The 18,163-nt window shown below is 40.2% G+C and overlaps 1 protein-coding gene across 7 annotated transcripts in view; it reads left to right on the forward strand.

Moving 5' to 3' along the window:
- Positions 1-11,847, forward strand: part of DAB1 (DAB adaptor protein 1) — a 187,228-nt gene extending 175,381 nt beyond the window's left edge. For 5 of the 7 annotated variants that reach the window (XM_088522460.1, XM_088522459.1, XM_088522457.1 and 2 more), the window contains 3 exons: positions 286-413; positions 1,362-1,460; positions 9,586-11,847. In XM_088522460.1, coding sequence (XP_088378586.1) covers positions 286-413; positions 1,362-1,445 — 212 coding nt within the window. In that variant the 3' untranslated portion in view covers positions 1,446-1,460; positions 9,586-11,847. The remainder of the gene's footprint in view (positions 1-285; positions 414-1,361; positions 1,461-9,585) is intronic. The other 2 variants (XM_088522458.1, XM_088522461.1) reach the window with 2 other exon arrangements.
- The last annotated feature ends 6,316 nt before the right edge of the window (positions 11,848-18,163 follow it).

Genomic DNA, 18,163 nt, shown 5'->3' on the forward strand with positions numbered 1-18,163 from the left:
AAGGATTGTAAGATGTGGGGATAAGCTTATCCATGGAGGTGGGGAATATTGCAAAAATCACTGACAAGGGGAATTCATGAGACAGAGATTTACCAGGGGCCGAAAGGAAACCTTCTGTTTCTCTTACCTGCCATAGGGCAAGCAGCTCACATATTCTTAATATAATCTGGTGACATTTCCCAAGTTCCTAGAGCTGCTGCCAGGTACAGCTGGAACTAATTTGGGAACTGCTGAATGAAATCAAATATATGAAATTCTGTTGCTGTTACTTTAATCTTTCTTTAGCTCCAACCCCTGCACCCAGACAGAGCTCTCCATCAAAATCATCAGCATCTCATACGAGTGACCCTGCTGCAGATGACCTCTTTGAAGAGGGGTTTGAAAGCCCAAGCAAAAGTGAAGAGCAGGAGGCTGTGAGTAGCAACAAGGTTTCTAAATCTTAATTAGCATTTTTGGCTAGAAAAAAAAGGGAGATATTACTTAAACGTGGTTTGATAGTGTCAAAAGTAACTCTTCTAGTAGAACTGGGAGGTATAGAAGTATTTAAGGAAGAATCTCAGAGAGAATTCACTTGCAGCTTGGATTTCAATAGTTAAGAACATCAGCATGGCATTTATGTTGATATGCACTAATATTGCATTCAAGGAAACAACCTTTGTTCATTAGGTTATACATATCGCTTGTATGTGATGTCCTTTTTAGCATTTGAACATTCACCTACTGGTGGTAAGGGAGTTTGAGGTAAAACAACATACACGCTGTGAGTGCAGAACAAGATGTACTTGAAAGTCTGTGTGTTAAAACAACGGATGGTTGAGATTGTTTTGAACATTCTTGCCTCCCAGTTGCTTCCCTAGGTAAATTCCTCAGTGTTTTGGCCCTCAGTGTGTGATTTTCTCTTACACACAGCGGACCAAAGCAAGAGATGTTATCCAAGTAGTATAATTAAAACCTGAGATGTCTTAGGCAGATGACGCCTAAGGAAACCAAAGACAAGAGGGCATCTATACATTAAAGGACCCAAAGATTAAAAAAAAATGGCACAAGCTTGGATTCTTTCTCATTCGTGCAGCATCATTGGCTTTCAGGGCCTTTTGCAGCTCTGGTGTGCCTGCTCCAGTACATTCTGAAGTCCGTGGCAGTTTGTGCATGGACTCCAGCAGGTACCAGGGTGGTGCTTTCCTACCTGTATCAGCTATAGGAAATCAGTAAAGCTTTTGAGGATGTATCAGTGGTGAGGTCTCGCTCTGTTTTTCATGAGATAGGATGTACTTGTTATGCCCACAGCATGAAGATAACCTTGTGTTGACTTTTCACTTTCTACTGTTGAGAAAAAAAGGTGTTATGTTCTTGTATTCTAGCCTGATGAGTCTCAGGCCTCATCCAACAGTGATCCATTTGGTGAGCCAACTGGTGATACTATAAGTCCACAGGTCGGTAGCTAGATAGCGCAGGTTTGGGTAGGTATCTGTCCTTTTTTTCTCTACACCTTGAGATGCTCACGTATTCTTCCACCAGTACCTACCATTGCTTTCATGGATGCATGGTTTATTTTTCCTTTTCATCTTTTCCTTTTTTTTCCTCTCCATTTTCCACAGTGTATTCTTCATGCTCCATGGTTTGCATGGCTTTTGCCAATCACCAGTGTTGCAGCTTATGCAAATAATGTGTTTCAGTTGCCTGCATGCTTTAAAGAAATGTAGACTTACTTTGTGTCGTGTTTGAATTCTAGGAGGAAATAGGAAATCTGAGCCATTACTGACAAAGTATTAGGCAGAACTCTATTTATTTATTTAATGAAATGTACTTCTGGCATTTACTCAGAGTTAGCATATTAAATTGAACAAGACATCTTATCCAAAGATATAGCAAACAGTAAATACAAATTACCTAATGATATATGAACACCTCTAGCCATAAACAATATGAGAATCAGTAGAGTAAAAAACGCATTTATTATTTGCATGTAAAGAATTATTAAAATGGACTTGTGTGTATATATTTCCAACTGCAAATTAAAAACATCTGAAACTTATCATTCATATTACTATTGACATACTGATGTTGTAAAAAATATTCATCAAGCATAGGTCACTTAAATCGAGACAGAGGGGAAGGATGATCTTTTCATCTTCTGTGTTACAGAAGCCGTTAGAAAATGTAGTTGCTAGTGGCTGTTCTATGATTTGTTTCAATACAGTATATATGTTTTACCAAAGAGACAGTAAGGCTGCAAAGTTTTATGAGTGCTGAGCATTGTTATTCCATTCAAATACTCTCTAGTGTTACAGTTTGAAGGATATGTTTCATTATCTTTTTAGTATCTGTCATCTGTGTTTTGTATTACTCAAACACATGATCTAATATTGCTTCCGGGCTTCAGCACGGAGCTCCTGGAGGAAATCCATAACAACGGCAGAACCTTCTTCCTTTTTGTCTAGACACTGCACTGTGTTTACGACTGACTTATCAACCCTGAGCCTAAACAATTTGGTTTCAGGTGAAAATGAATAGTTTCCTGAGGAGTCAACTTTCTTAATTGAAGGAAGAGGAATTATCTTTAGCAAGATCATACCCTCTGCAAAGCTGTACACATTCGTTTATTACTGTTTTCCATAGTCAAGATAATTCTGAAATTCATCAAAGGGAGAATAGTGGTAAAGTCTCTAATTTTCTGATTGTTAGAGAGAGTTAGCATCTTTTGTAAATCAGCATCACACATTTTCCCTATCAGGAGTTCAGGAACTTGAAACAACAATTTAATACCTTTCCTGCCTATTACTATGTATGGCAGTCAAGTGAGAGACTTTTTGTTCTGGTTCTATCTATCTCTTAGTGAAATACAGTCTTTTGGCTGAAAGGGGTTGCTGGGAGCTTCAAGGGTAGTGTATGACACACTGACTCCATATACATTTTCTGTTAATTTTTATGCAGTCTTGTGTAAAATATATATAATTCTCAGATATGTATTATGGGAATTGTAAAATAATATTACTGATTATTATGACTGTTACAGCAGTTCCTAAAAGCCATAGGGAGGAGCAGGATCTGTACAAAAAGAAAGTCTCTGTGCATTGAAGCTACAGCACTAATATCCTGGTGCCTCAATGCAGCGCCATACAGCTGCAGCCCCTAGGAAATCCACTTGCTAAAACCAGCCCATCTAATTCTGAAACATGGTATCATCAGAGCAATGGAAAGTCTAATCTCCATGGAAAATTATCAATTCAAGACTTACTGCTGTGTTGTGTACCGAGCCCAGCGTTTTGAGAGAAACTTAATGGAGAGAAACATGTAGTACAAAGGAATCACAGTCTGCATAAAAGCCTTTTTTGTGTGTTAGATGGCGATTACTTAGCTCTTCCAGAACATGGTTCTTCACACCAAGAACAGCAGAGTATACAGCTCAAATGAATGGACCCTTCAGCAGCATGACACAGTATTGTGTTCAGAAACTTCAAGTAGGTCTGCTCCCAGCAGCTCTATGAAATCAGCAGTGCACGTACAATATCTTTGTTTATCCTCTCTTGCTGTATCCAGAATTCCCTCCTGTCTGGTATTTTTCCAATCTTTCGGTGTACCTTAGCAATTTGTTTTCTTGGTTCCTTCTGAATCTTCATGTCCTCATTAGAAGTAATTCTTTCAGCTTCTTGAATTCTCCTTTTCTCCTTGCCTTTAGTGATTTTCCACTTAACCTCTCAAGACCATATCCTACCAGTAACCACTGCTGGAAGTTCCCTTTTCAGAAATGGCTGTGGGTTCTTAGTAGGTTAATGTGAAATTTTATGGATAAGTTACATTTTTGCGCCTGTATGGTAGGAGATAAGAAGCCACATGAGCAGTGGTTGTCCTGAAAGGGAAGGAGAATAGTGAATAAGATTCCTTTCTTCAGCTGACCTATATTTATACAGTGTAATCCTTATGTCTCTCCAGCTGGCGTGGAGGTTCGCTATGGTGAAAAGGAGTCTTGGGGCAGAAGGAGAAAGAGAAAGGACAGGAGGGAACTTTGACATTCTGATATCAGGGTGCTTGGGAGACCTGTGATGATGCTGTTTGGCATCTTGTAACAAAACATGCTGCTTGTGGAAAGAATAAATAAGACCTGAAAACTGGAATGTAGCATTGCAAATGCTGTCTGATTCTGCATGGACCGTGCAAACTGATTATTGAAGGAAAACTAACGACAGGGTAAAAATGCAGAAAGAGAATAATGGATTATTTGATGGCACAATTATTTCAATAAAAAAAAAACATTTAAAACGCTAGAACAAATACAGCTCTACTGGTACGCTGCCCACTTCAAGATTTGAACTGGCAGTTGTTCATGAGAGATTCTCAGGAAGCCTTCAAAACATTTGTGGCTAGAGCATATATTCCTCAAAAAGTTGTTTAGTTGTTCCATGAAATGTGTGCAGACAATTATAAGCGCTCAAAATATGTCACACCCTTCATGATGCTATCAGCAATGTCACGAGAGCAACAGTTCCTTTGAATATTTGTCTATCAGCTCTCAGTGGTACTTTGATGGCCCAGTGCCATATTCCATCTTTGAACATGTGCCATTCTTAATGAGAAATGTTCTTAAGGCGTTAGCCCCAGGATGGACAACCGGTACTCTTTATCTCAGCTGTTACTAGGAATTTGTCAGAAAATAGCAATTTAAGGACAAGGTAGTGTTTTATCTGCCAACGTAGTGAGCCGCAGGAAAGCACGTGAAGCTGATTCTGCTGTTACTTTTTGCATCCACTTTGTGTTGCCCTGGGAATCTGAATGGACTCAAAATATGCAGCCCATATTTGCAGGACCTGTTATCCCGTTCGTCTAGCTCAGTAGGAACTGCATGTAGAGTCTGGAGAGAAGTGTCATGATGATTATGGGTGGCCTAGTCTTACAGTAAGTCCTAGGTCTTTCATTCTCAAACTGGAGACACCGCTGAGGAGAACTATAAATCTGACAGAGATGTTTGCTTCATTGCTGACGTTGTCATATCAGGCCCTGTTCTCATGCACATTTGCTCATCATATTTTCCAGGGAATCTGAAGGGGTAAGATCCAGTGAAATCCAGTTGTTTTGTGAACAGAAAGCATCCTACAAATGTCTTCTCCTTTTTGCTGCTCTAGACATCTCATCTTCTCCCTTTGAACTCCCCGTTTTAACTAGATGAGCTTATACAAAGGTGTCTCACCTCTCTCAGTACCTCCAAGCCCTCCTGAAGAAGCCAGATGCCCTTCCACTTCTTATTTTTGGGAGCTGTTATGTAGCTCACTTAGAGATATGTACTTGCTTAATGGCCGGCGGTTCAGGGCTGAGCTCCCACAGCTTTCTCTGCAGTGAGGACGTTCAACGTTCTCCATAGTCTGCACAACGCCTGATTTTCATGATGCTTGCAGTAATTTAGGAGCTTGGAGGCTTCGAATTGATAAAGGGGTTCAAAAATTATTAAGGGGAACAGTCAGATACATAGAAGGACAGTGCAGGTGGATGGATCCTCTTTGGGTAGCTCTGTTTGGAGTTCATTGTTTTGCCAAAGGACAAAGGCAGAGCAGAGTTGATCTTTCTACATAGTTTTCATTATGTTTTGTTTTTCAGTATATGGCTGTGTAGCATCCGCCTTCGTACTAAACTGACAAAACTTCTAAAATATTGATAATTAAATTTTTTTGAGACTCCCTATTTGAGACTAGGAAATACTTCTTGGTAGATTAGCTAAAAGAATAGAGGAGCTTTCCAGTCATAATCCCTAACTAGACAGTTGGCATATTTATGCAGCTAATAGAAGCTGGCTGTAATGAAAATTATAAGAGATAAGCCACTGGCTGTTAATGAACGAAGGGGAATTATCACTGAAGATTTTACTTTGAATACTGCTTGCCGATTTTATGTCCTATTTCATTGAATCAGCATGCAATAGAGAAGATGCATTGCACTCCCATTTCCCTTCCCTTGCATCCTCAGCACAAGATTTTCGTTTTGGCTGCTGTTCCAGCGCACTTATTTCATGAAACTCTATCATTTGAGCCTGCCCTTTCTGATCAGTCAGCCAGGAGTAAACCCTGTGCTGAGAATCTATTGTAAAGGGCAAACAAATCTATGAGGGCCTCACCTCTATAATTCAGTACATCTTGTCTGTAGCTTTGTGCATAGCAGGGTGCCCTGAATCGATGATGAAAGGACTGCCAAAGCAAAAATAGTGTCTTCCTAACCAAGTCCTGTCTGTGCTGTTTTGTGAGTGATCTCATCCAAACAAGCCCAACTGGACGCCGATTCTTCCAGAAATGTTTTGCAATGACTAGCTCAGTTGGGGAGCAGATATAAATACGTTAAATTGGTTGCAAATTCACGTAGAGTATTTACATAACGCTATTCAAAACCACTAGCAACCTCGTTGTCTCAGGCAGGAGTGTACTGTGCTCGTAATGTGAACTGTTTGCAACCGTGTCAGGTGTTACAGAAGACATTTCTTAAAATGGGCAAAGTAAACAAGAAATTTTAAGCATGAAGTGGCTTTGAAATAGATCTGTGGAGCTTACTAGGGCAAAAAATTCTCCTTCGCAGGTTTTGCAATGAGCAGAGCTCAGAACACTTGCACAATATACTTGCAGCTTCCTAAATATTTAGATGCCTTACTTAAGGTAGATATATTTAAAAGTTTTTGGTCCCCTGCTGCAACCTGTCACTTTTGTCAGATACCCATTCTGTAGTACATTTTATTTGGAAGCAGTCTGCAGTGTAGATAACCACATTGGTAGGTGGGGGTATGAGGATGTGGCCAAACACTAAGTTCGTAGTAGGTTCTACACAAATCGGAAAACGTTTACTTTTCAAGCATTTAAGAGGAGCTGCATACCCCAAAAGATGAGAGGATCCTTCAAGTAAAATTTAGGAGAAGATAGTGATGTTCCCTATTTGTGTTCTTGGTTATTCACTCTAGGCTAATGCAAGCACATTAGAAGTGCTTCTGGGACAGTCATAAAAAACAGAAAGCACCAAGATCCAGGGCGTTCATGTGAAGGGGAACTTTTGTACACTGTTTCATTTGTTCCTTTTTTTTTTTTTTTTTTCTTTTCCTGGCGTAGACCCATTCTTCAACTTCTTTCCATCAGGATCTGTTCCCAACAAGAGTGGTAGAAGTAGGAGCAGAAAATCTGGGTGGGATGATTTTGGTGCTGTGAGAACAATTAGATTTGCTTGTCTTTTAATGACACTTCCAGTGGCTTCTGAGTGGAATATGCAGAAAGAAGGGAGGTTGTTTCTGCTTCCAAGCCCCTCCTGACCACGCTGTCAAGAGCCCTGCTGCCTGGATTTGTGAAGGGGTCTGTGCAGCCCAGAACACTTGACTCCCCTTTCGCTTCTTTTCTGTCCCTTTCTGCTCTCTCAAGTATCATTATCTGTTCTTTGCAGGTGGCATTTTCAGTGTCAGGCCACAGTCAAGATGCGTGGTTTGAATTATGTCAAAATAATATTAGCTAACAAGTTCCAGTCAGTGACCCAAGAAAGAAGGGAAGTGTTCTGGCTGAGAAGCTCTCATGCAAGTATGGCAATTAGTGTCTCCTCTAGCCATCTGAAAGGAAAAATCTGCTAAAGGGAAGAACAACTTAATTTCAAAATGCTCTGATCTAGAAGGAAAAGTTCCCAAATCAGTATGAAGTGCAGGCCTTGGCCACATGAGACATATACTCAGAATAAATATTGGATAGGAGTAAGAAATTTCGAATTCCCAGGTCTGCCAGATGAGTTGTGGAAATGTCTGATGAGTAGATGAATTTCTCCTGGCGTTGGGGCTGCATCTCTTCTACAAAATTCAAGTTCTGGGACACCTTAGGGCACCTGTTACTGTTAAGTGCATCTGCATATCTTAAAGATATTTGAGGACTGCTCTAACAAGCACACGTGATATTTTCTTTTTTCCCTAGAGCATTTGCAAAACGAGTATCTTTTGTTCCAAAGGGGTCGTGTCCCTCCTTCCACCCTCCTCTTTTCTTCTCCACTTCCTTTTTGCTGCTTTCTGCAGTCCCCTCAGGTTCAGCAGATGCCTGAGGAGCAGCCTGCTGGGACTCAGCCTGCCCCATTAATGAGCACGGATTTCTCCTGGGCTGGGGGTGATAGCCCAGGCTGCCAGTTGCACATCTGCTGTACATGGGGACTGGCACAGGTAGCCTTAGCACACAGGGTGTGAAACACAGGTAGTTACTCTCAGGCATCTCTTCTGGTTACCTTTGTGTTTTCATGGTCACAAAATGTATTTGCTTCTTTCTGCAGATAATTTCAAGAGCTTTTATTTAATCGTTCAGAGGGGATTCTGCTCATCCTCTCTTAATGCCTTTGCAGTGTGCTCAGGGCTTCGGGTAGGTAGGAGGTGAGGAAATAAAGTCTTTGCAAAGCGCAGAAATAGACTCATTTTGAGGAATAAGAGAGAGGGAGACAAGCTTCCCTGGCAAACACAGGCCATGTTTTGGAGAGTCACCCCAGAGACGCCCAGAGTAAACACCAACCTGTGGATACAGCTTTAGGCTGCTTTGCTGATCAGCAGCAGCATCCTTGATTAAAAGGCTAGTTTGAAGTGATTAAAACCCAGTGCCACCTCCTGTCAGATGCTGGTGTGCTCCTCCGTGGCCGACCCTCACGCTTTCTTACTTAAAGTCAGCTTTTGCTGATCCTGCTGTAACATGAGTTTCCTTCGAACTTGGTTAAATTCAACGTCGTGCCGTGGTATTTGAGTGTTTATCACGCCGTGGAGAGTTAATGCAGTATGGCGTTAATTAGCCTTTCTGCCTGTCCTGTTCTTCTTTCAGATGTCATTCTCAGTTTAATAAATTACTTTCTGGAAATGAAGTAGAAGAGGCTGCATGGATGGTTTGCTTCACATTGCAGCCATGATGAATATAGTATTAAGAAAACACAGAGCCTCTGCTGAAACCCCAGCAGCTTCTTTTCCACCCCGTCTTGAACAAATTCACAATAAAATACCTGTTAGCAAGTCGGCATGTGTTCCTCCCATTCATAATGCCTATACTCGCCATTATCCCGCCTCCTGATCCAGCTGCACACAGCTGCTTTTCCTCGTTTTTCATAGGCAAGCTCATGCCACATCGGTAGGAAAATATTGTTATTTTAAGTCCCATCGCAGCTTCATTATTTCAGCTCTCCGCAGCGGTTTGTGTTTGCAGACAGGTTTTTGATGAGGCTCGTGGAGGCGCCCGGCTTCATTCTGCTCCTGCGCTGCCGGGATGGGAGCGCAGCCAGGGCTGAGCATCAGCACCGTGTGCCAGCTGCATTTCTGGCCTGTAAACTCCAAAACCTGCCATCATATAAATATCATTTCATTTCTTCATATGCCCATGCCCAGCAATACCTCCTGAGGATCTGTGCACAGCCAGTGCTGGAGAAGGGGATTGATTATAAACATTTGTTTTCTGCTGTCACATTTCCTTCCCAATTCACACGGGGAGCATTCAGAGCAGCCCCGAGCAAACGTGTCCTTTGGGTCTGACCTCAAGAGGTATTGCTGTTCTCAAGCAGATGTTCTGAAAATGCTCTGAACGTGTCTGGGGACAATGCCGCTCATTTTATTTTTGTTATCCTCAGGAAGCAGAACCTCTCTACGCCCAGATCACCAGACCTAAGAAATAGCATTGGTACAGGCTTGTGGTGCTCCAAGACTCAAATGAAAACCAAGAACCCGGCAGGCCTTTGGCTTTCATGCTTTTTTCCGATTGATTTTGTCTGACAAGGTAGATGATTGCCCTCCTGGATCGGTTCTACGAGCGCTCCTGAGAAATTTTGGCAACCAATGGCAGATTCCGACGGCAGCACAAAATGAAATCATTCCTGCTTATCACGTACCAAGAGTCCAGCCCCGTCCCCACGAGTCATGGGTATCCTGACGAGGACGTCGTACTCCTCGGTCTTCATTTCGACATGCGTTGTCTTCTGTGTGCCACATATAAATAACGAGCATTTGAGATTTATTACGTATTCACCATTCTTTTTCTTTTTAAGCAAGATGCAGGATCTGTATGTAGCAGTGGCATTATCATTCAACAGCCTTTTGGGCACAAGTCGGCACTTTTTATGTCATGGTGACATGTTTTTCATCATCATTTACATTGGGCTGATCCTGACATTTTTTTTCCCTGTGTAGGCATATTTAAACAACAAAAAAATACTGGCAGTGTCATTTTTTTTTGTATTTCTTATTCTGTAGTTTTGTATGAGTGACAGCTCTAACAGCAAGATGCCTCCTGTGGAAATGGTTCTTAACTTGAAACCACAGAATAAAACTCCACTGTTTATCCATCCTGACTGAAAAACGTTGCCAAATGGACCTTTAAGTTACAGCGCATCATGAGGAAGAAATGCTGCTTTTTGGTTTGAGTCCTCACGTCGTGGGGAGAGAAAGGACGTCAAGGCCCGCTGATGAACAAGACGAAAGAGTCTTTATTTCCTAGGAAACGCTAAACGAAGTACAGAAAAGGAATATTTTTATTTCTTCGATATCTTGCTGCTGTGATGCTATGCAGACAAGTGTTTTCTTCTCTGTGTGCCATTTTTGATGAAAAAAGAAGTCATTTGCCAAATAATACTGGTACAATTATGGTTCATGAATTTGGATGAAACGGACCGTACAAATGGGACAGCGGATGGCATGAATTTTGGAATAACAAACTGATTCCATGATCAAATTGTTCATCTTTATCACTTTTTGTACATCAGAAAATTCAAATGGGATTTTTATTTTATAACTTGAAAAAAAAAAAGAATCTTACTGTTAAACTCTTTAAATGTTTAAGGGGAAATGGCTTTAAGGAGTTCGAATGAAAAATTGCCAGTCTTTTTGTAAATATAAATGTTATGAAAATTCTTTTAATGATGCCATTACACAGTAGAGAAGGTAGCAGACTGCAGTGCTTGCAAGGGGGCCAGCCCCACTGGTGGTTCTCACATCACACAAGGGTTTTTCACGTGCTTACGGTGATGGGCTGAAGCTCAAGTGCATTTGCCAAAAGCAGCCAGCTTGCCAGCGCCTAGTGAAATTAATGGGAACACATGATTTTATGGTCTAGCTTTTCCACAGAAACATGCTCCACCTAAAAGAAATCATTTTCCATTGCCATTTCCTTCTGATTGCAGAACCTTTGCCTAGAAGTCATCATCAAACTGTTTACACGCAGAACAGAAGAATTTAGAACTTCCTTTTTTTACATTTATGAAACAAAAGTGCAGTGTTTGGGTTCATATGTTTAGCACATGATTTTCATAAAGAAACTATATATTTTTGCCCTACAGAGAATTGTTATACAGGTCAAATGTGTTTTCCTGATGTTCCTATGCAGTTACAGTATATTGAATTTAGTGGTTTAACACTAAAAAGAAAAAAAAAGAAAAAAATAGAAAAAAAAGAAAAAATAGAAAAAGAAAAAAGGTTAAAGAAATCAAATGATTAATCGGTTTTTAGGGTTATTGTGCAGATTTTGTTTTTAAATTGACGCATTAGAATTTACATTTTTGTCATGATTAAAATAGGCCTGGAGTTATAAATGTTTTCCTTTCTTTCATCTCTATTATAAGCTAAAAAGGGTTTAGAAGACAGAACAGCTGGGGTGGTGATTGTTAATATGTGCGACCAAATCTCACAACACGATTCCAGTCTTTTATTTTGAACTAGAGAAATTAGAGAAATGTGCGTTGCAGAATGTATGTGAATGAAACATTAGCTGTGAATAGACCTAATGAACCTGCAAAGAAGAGAACTTTTATCCCCATCCACGGTCATTTGATGCTTATCCCTCAGTCATGTGCAAACACTTTGGTAGCAAATCTTAGATTCCCAGCAGAAGGGAGATGAGTTTTCTATCAGACGAATTAGAAGCTGGCGGATTGAGCGTTTTGGGATTAAAAGCAGAGGTACAACCATTTCTGAAGGACGTTTCTGTAGGAGGATGTTCCTAAGTCGCACTTTTTTCCTCAGTGTGACTCTTCTGGGTTTTGTCCTTGCAATATAGAACCACGAAAGAATTTTGGATTCATCATGAGCATTCGAGGTGTAGAGTAGTCTGTGCATTTTCAGTTATGGGGTAAAACGTTGAACGAGAAAGAGGGTTATGTCTCAGAGGATCCATTGTCATCATATTTGTAGGATGCAGATCATTTTTGTCATCCTTTCAGCGAATAGGTGCAGAGGGAATGAGCCTGGGATTTTAGAGTGTTTCACGAAGGACCGTTTTCTTACCAATGTTCAAAAATAAAAATGAATTCCAAATTTTCTTGTCCTGCGATTATATAGTACGTGTCATGGTTGAGATGCTGATTTGAGAGGAATGTAAGGCCTCTGCCACTGTACCAGTATTGTAGATAATTTAAATATCCAGCTTGTGCAATTGTTTAATCCCTCATCTCTCACTAGCACTAAATTCGTCACTTTAAATTTAAAAACCAGGGAATCCCACCAACCATCCTGTTATCATCCCCCGTAGATTCTTGATCTTTACCTGTCATGAAAAGATATTTTGATAGATCGTAGTCATCCAAGTGTCTGATGAAACCTTTCATCTAATCACTTACTGGGCACCTTCTTTGCAAAAATGTTTACTCCGTGGTTTTCATTCATTTTTATTTCTGCATTCTGACACGTATTTTTTTAATAAAGATGAAAAAGATAAAATGACTGTTGCAGTACATTTCTAAACCTGCTTTAACTTTACCTCAGATAATGACCATTTGTTAACATATACGGACACATTATTTTTAACTTTATGTATAATGCATTCAACAGCAAAAACACCAACAAATTTTTAGAAAACTTTCCATTAATTTCTGTAACACACCATGTAATACTGTTATGAATAAAAACATTAAAAAGGTGTCATTTCAGTAAGCTTGTTTCATAGCTTTTGCTCTTCTGTGACAATTGTGCCATTCTTGTGACACAAGGTACGAGTTGTTGGTAGCCAGAATTTTGGACAGCAACTGAAGATCTGGGATCAAGTGCCTCGATTTGGGGGGATACCTAATCCTATGTGTAAATCTAAATGTCTGAATGCATGATTTGTTTTTTGTTCTAGATGTTGGCTCCCCATTCTTTTGATCTTTTTTGAGTTGTTCCAAGATTAGTGTCACAAAAGTTGGTTGCTTCATGTCCTGTAAGTGACCATGCTATGTGATGTTACCAGCTGGCAGAGTTTCACAGCATGAGAAGCTGCAAATCGTCTTGCTCAAATTTCCCTCTTGAAGCAGAATTTGAGATGAAATGTGCCTATTTGAATGTGCCCATTTTGGCAGTTCGTATCAAAATCTCTGAATTTACTTTGAGTGCGTTCATGCGTTTTGCTGGTGTGAGCAAAAACGAACCTGTTTGATATTTAGAGGTAGCGAGTCCTGGACCTTTCAGTCAAGATGAGGAATAGTGACGTTGTTTACCTAATATGTAGTGCAAATACACAGGATATTGCTGTCCCATTCCTTCTTCATCCACCAAAGGCACCCAACAGGTCATGGTGAAATATCATTTATCTTTGTTAGAGAATATTGAGATGCTTTGGTCCTGCCAAAAATAAAGGTCATTCTGTTATTGTGAAAGCATGCTAGAATTAATATCCTTATGATTACATACACAGCTAACTATAGTCAAGTTTCCTCTAAAACCTGGAAGCACCTGAGCTTGCATTTCAACAGTCTGTTAAAAGTTGAAGTGAAAAGGCAGGCATGGCTCAACTCAGTTTTAAACTTACTTTTACAGAGTTGACCAAATCTAGCCTTCTTTGTAATTATCGGGGCCTCTACAGGGAAGCTGTTTTTCCTTGAAAAATCAGAAAATTCGCTCATGCTGTGCAGATGCTATGCAGATCAGCTGATATGAGATCATGTCCAGGAGCAGCAAAGGGTCAGAAGGCAGGAAGAATATGAGTGCGTGGCAGCATTGCTTGGAAGGGGCAGGGAGAGAAACAGAAAAAAAGCCCTAATTCTTACCACAGTGCTTCAATGTACTGAATTACGGTCACATTGATGTAATTTGGGTGCATTATGTGTCTGGTTTTTTTATACCAGAGTATGCAACTGGAATATAGCTTCTTCAAAAATAATGCCTAATGATGATTATGGCCGTGAACTCCTGCAGTAATGAGAATTTATTTATGATTGTATTTATTTATATTTATATATTTTGTAATTTATGTTTGTTTATTATTTTCAGAATCAACCTGCGTTTTTGCGTAAGCGGGCGGCATTCCAGCAAATCTCTGTATCAGTGACTTGCAGGAAAGCAATTGATTTTGTGAACCAGGAATCTGCAATTTTAACTTGCTTACATTACATTATGATTTAAGGCAATGTTTTATGTGTTTTAATCACCCCACAATGGCAATTGCTGCAACAGATAAGCTAACCTCTTGCTTTCTCTTTCTAGGTTGTGATAGATGTTTTCACTCACCATTTCCTTTTTTTTCTCTTTTATTCCTGAACAACTCATATCCTTTCATGTTTGTATTAGTTCTCTGGCAAACATCATTATCAATCACAAGAATATCATCTCAAAGGAATGCATGAGGATGTCTGTTGTCATTTTCTATGGAAATTTGAATCCATTATCTGCAGTTGTCTCATTAAACCAGCCTGGGAATCATACCGTGGTAAAGGAGCACAGTACAAGTTCATATAGCAACCAGAAATGCAGGTTTGGGAAGAACGGGTCATGAACACGTACACTCAGATTATTGGTGTTCCCAACCTTACTGCTGTGTTTACTGGTTGTGATCCTGCTCCTGCGATGTCTTTTGTGAGTAGGACATCTACAAGTTGGTCTTCTCGTACTGATTTATTACGTAGGATTAGTCCCATTAATTTTTTTTTTTTTTTTAATACTTAAGATAAAGCAGAGCATGTCATGGAGAAGAATGCAGGTTTTCCTTTTTCTTGTTTCGCTTGCTGTCTGAGAGTGTATGGAAACTGAATTATACATTTCAGCATGACAGTGAGGAATATGGGGAGATATCCTGATCCGATTTCCTGATTACCTGTAACATCGCCTGTCTCTTTCTAAAATTATCCTACTGGAGGCAGGAAATATCAGGTCTATTAGTGAAACGACTGTCCAGCTATTAGTTTTTAGAGCTTTAAATAGTCTTATCTCAATGGAAGTGTTTGCCCTGTGGCTCATCTATCACCCCTTAAAATGTTTTATCAGCACCTGAAAATTCTCAATAAGAAGAATAGCCTCAAACATTATCCATCCAAGTGGCTTTCCGAGAGAGAATATATTTTTTAAAAAGTCTTTAAAGATCTGATATTATTTGCTAGCTTTTCCATCCAATTTCATAGCTTCCGCAGCACCACTTACATAAATACTTCTAACCAGCAAAGAAAGGAAATCACAATAGATTAAAAGAAAAACAGGTTAACAGGCAGCAAATCAATGTCCATTCAGCCTCAGACATCTGTGAAAATAAAGGCTTACAAAGAATTATTGCCAGGACCTTAGAACTCCAAAGTAGATGAACTTCTGCCTCATTTGGACCAAGTTATTATGGGGCATTGTTATTTTCAGTGAATCAAAAGGCAGAAAGGAGAATAACCTCAACAAGATGCATTCTTTATGTCAAAGGGTTTTTCAGACACCAATTCCACCTCCAGGAAATGACTGTAACAAAGTGAAGATGGAATGATGTTTATAGCTTTTGGATTTTTTTTTTAGGGATCCTTTAGTGTTTTAGTTACAAACTGTATTCTTTATATCGTTACTAGTAGTTCACTCTCTACGACTGGGTAAATGCTCTAAAGGTAGCTGGATGGTTTTGATCCCGCTGAAGAGGCCCTTGTGCTCTTTGGACACCATTTCAAAATAGATATTTGATGAGCATATATCTGATGATGACCTTGTATTGGCAACCATACGTTCTTCACATTGAAACTGTTGGCAAAACTTTAGCTGTGTTCTTCTGCAGAAGGACATATATAATGAGTGGTGAAGTAGGGAATGAAAAAGGTCTCAAGAAGAAAAAAAGAAAAAGGATTAAGCATACTGTAAGCAAGCTCTTGCTGTTGCCTGCTTAGTCTTTCTGAGCAAGGGCCTTTTGTCGATGATAAGCTGCACAAGGTATTTTGGGACAGGAAACTGCCATTAAAAAGTCAGCTTTGGTGAAACTATGTAGGTTTTATTTAGAGCTGTCAAGGAGTTAGGGACATATGGTTGTGTTACCGACTCTACACGCGAAAGTTCACTGGGCATAGTGGACGTTTAGTGAATCTTCATTTTCATGTATTAAAAGTCACGTTCAGTGACTTGCAGTACTCTGAAGGCTGAGCGCTTTGGGATTTAAGAAGCAGCTCAGCAGACAAGCACAGCTATTGCCCTCAGCGATGAAGAAGGAACAAAACTGGGAATGGGAGAAGGCCCTGGTACAAGGCAGCGCTCCCACTGATCCACGTGCACAATAAGGAGCTGGGAAATGCATTGTAGTTGTAGTTCTGAATTTTACGTGTTAGACCTTCCTCTAATTAATGCAGATTGTGTGTTACGTGGAATGCCTGGTTTTGTTTTTCAGTGCCCTCTGGAAAACACGCTCTCCATCTCCAGCATCCCTGCTGCTGCTGCCACTACTCGGACTCCTTCCTGCTGCTGCGCTGGCCGCTCGGACACGTGTGTGTGGTAAGTGCAAGGTGGAGATGAGCAGCAGGGCCATGTGCAGGAGCTTGGCTTGAGGTCCTTATACACTATGGCACCGTCACCACGCTTGGTAATTGCTAGAGAATGTGCTGTGCCCTAGTGTGTCACTGCTCTCGCGATGCTGGATGTGTACAACGTTTCCCAGCCAGCAAAGGTATCGTGGATGCAAGGGGCTTTCCTGTAAATGGAGTCAGCTGTGCACAAATGATTAACAGCTAAATCAATCGTGTCAGAGGTTGAGCAAGCCGTGGCTTGGTTTTAGTCTGGAACAGAGTCATCTGAAACAAAAAGAAGCAAAAAAAAAAAAAAAAAAAAAACAGGCAAACAAGCTTTGCACATTCAAAGCCATCTTTCCTAATAGTTTGTCCTCCTTGCATAGAGAGGAAAGGGCAGTTAATCACTGACTGCGTGTTCAATAGCATCGGGTGAGAAACTGAACAACAGCGCTTGGTTTTCTGAGCAGGTCCCACAAGGAGTCAATTAAGGGGCTTCCTCTGTGTTATATTGCTGTTGTCAAAGTGCTTAACTCCAAAGATGCATAAGCCAATCACTTGTTTTTCAGAGACATGGCTGCATGGTCAGAATAGTGTGGCATAAGATAAATATGACATGTTAAGAAGTATAACACTTAGCTAGGTACCCTGAGGTTGTCAGTTTTACTGTGTTTTAATATATATGGGTTATTTTATCTTCAACATTCCTTGTTCCCATGGGAGTAAATTAAAACAGAGCCTCTATATCATGGAAGCAACTGGATGCTTTTTGCCCAGGACAGGCAAGAGCTCTCTGGTGTTAAAAGCCATATTTGCACAGTAAAAGACTGTGTCCCTGCGAAGATCCTTTCTGCTTGTCTAGCAAGATGCAGGAAGGTGGGAAAACAGAAGATACTGTTTTGTCCAGTAGGGAATGTGAGCCATCTTCTTCAAGGAACTTCTCTGTTTCAGACACTCAGTATAGGTTAAGACTAATTAGGTTTTTCCTCCTTGGATCTATTGGATTATGAGAGAGAGAACAACTATCATGACGATGCGGTAGCTAGCAAACACCCAGACCTTTAACTTGCTCCCAAGCATAATGCATACCTGGAGCCTCTATCTCCTGGCTCAAAAATTAAAGAAAGCAGCAAAGAGTAAGGCATAAATAAGACTCTTCTGTAAGAGAGAAACCAACAGCTTGGAGAAAATAAAGTGAAACCCTGTAATATGAGAAGCAATCTCTTCCCATCACTTCCCTTTGATCATGAATTTCCAGGTAAGTCTGGAGTTTTCTGCCCTTTAATACCTCTTGCTTTGGTTTTAAAGCTGCATGGACTACTAGGTTATCTAACTGGATATCGAATACTATTGGTTTCCTCTGAAAGACAAATGGACACTTAAACCAGAAATGATTTTATACTCTTCTCTGTTTCTAGAAAGCTGTGTTTAATATACTTGTCTCTCTTCTCTTGACTGTTTTCTTTGCAAAGACTTGAGTATTTTATTTCATTTGTTGAAATACTCATTTCCT

The sequence above is a fragment of the Tinamus guttatus genome, unplaced genomic scaffold (genome assembly GCF_059628265.1).
Source record: "Tinamus guttatus ecotype Peru unplaced genomic scaffold, ASM5962826v1 Tinamus_guttatus_pri_ptg000153l, whole genome shotgun sequence".
Classification (NCBI taxonomy): domain Eukaryota; kingdom Metazoa; phylum Chordata; class Aves; order Tinamiformes; family Tinamidae; genus Tinamus; species Tinamus guttatus.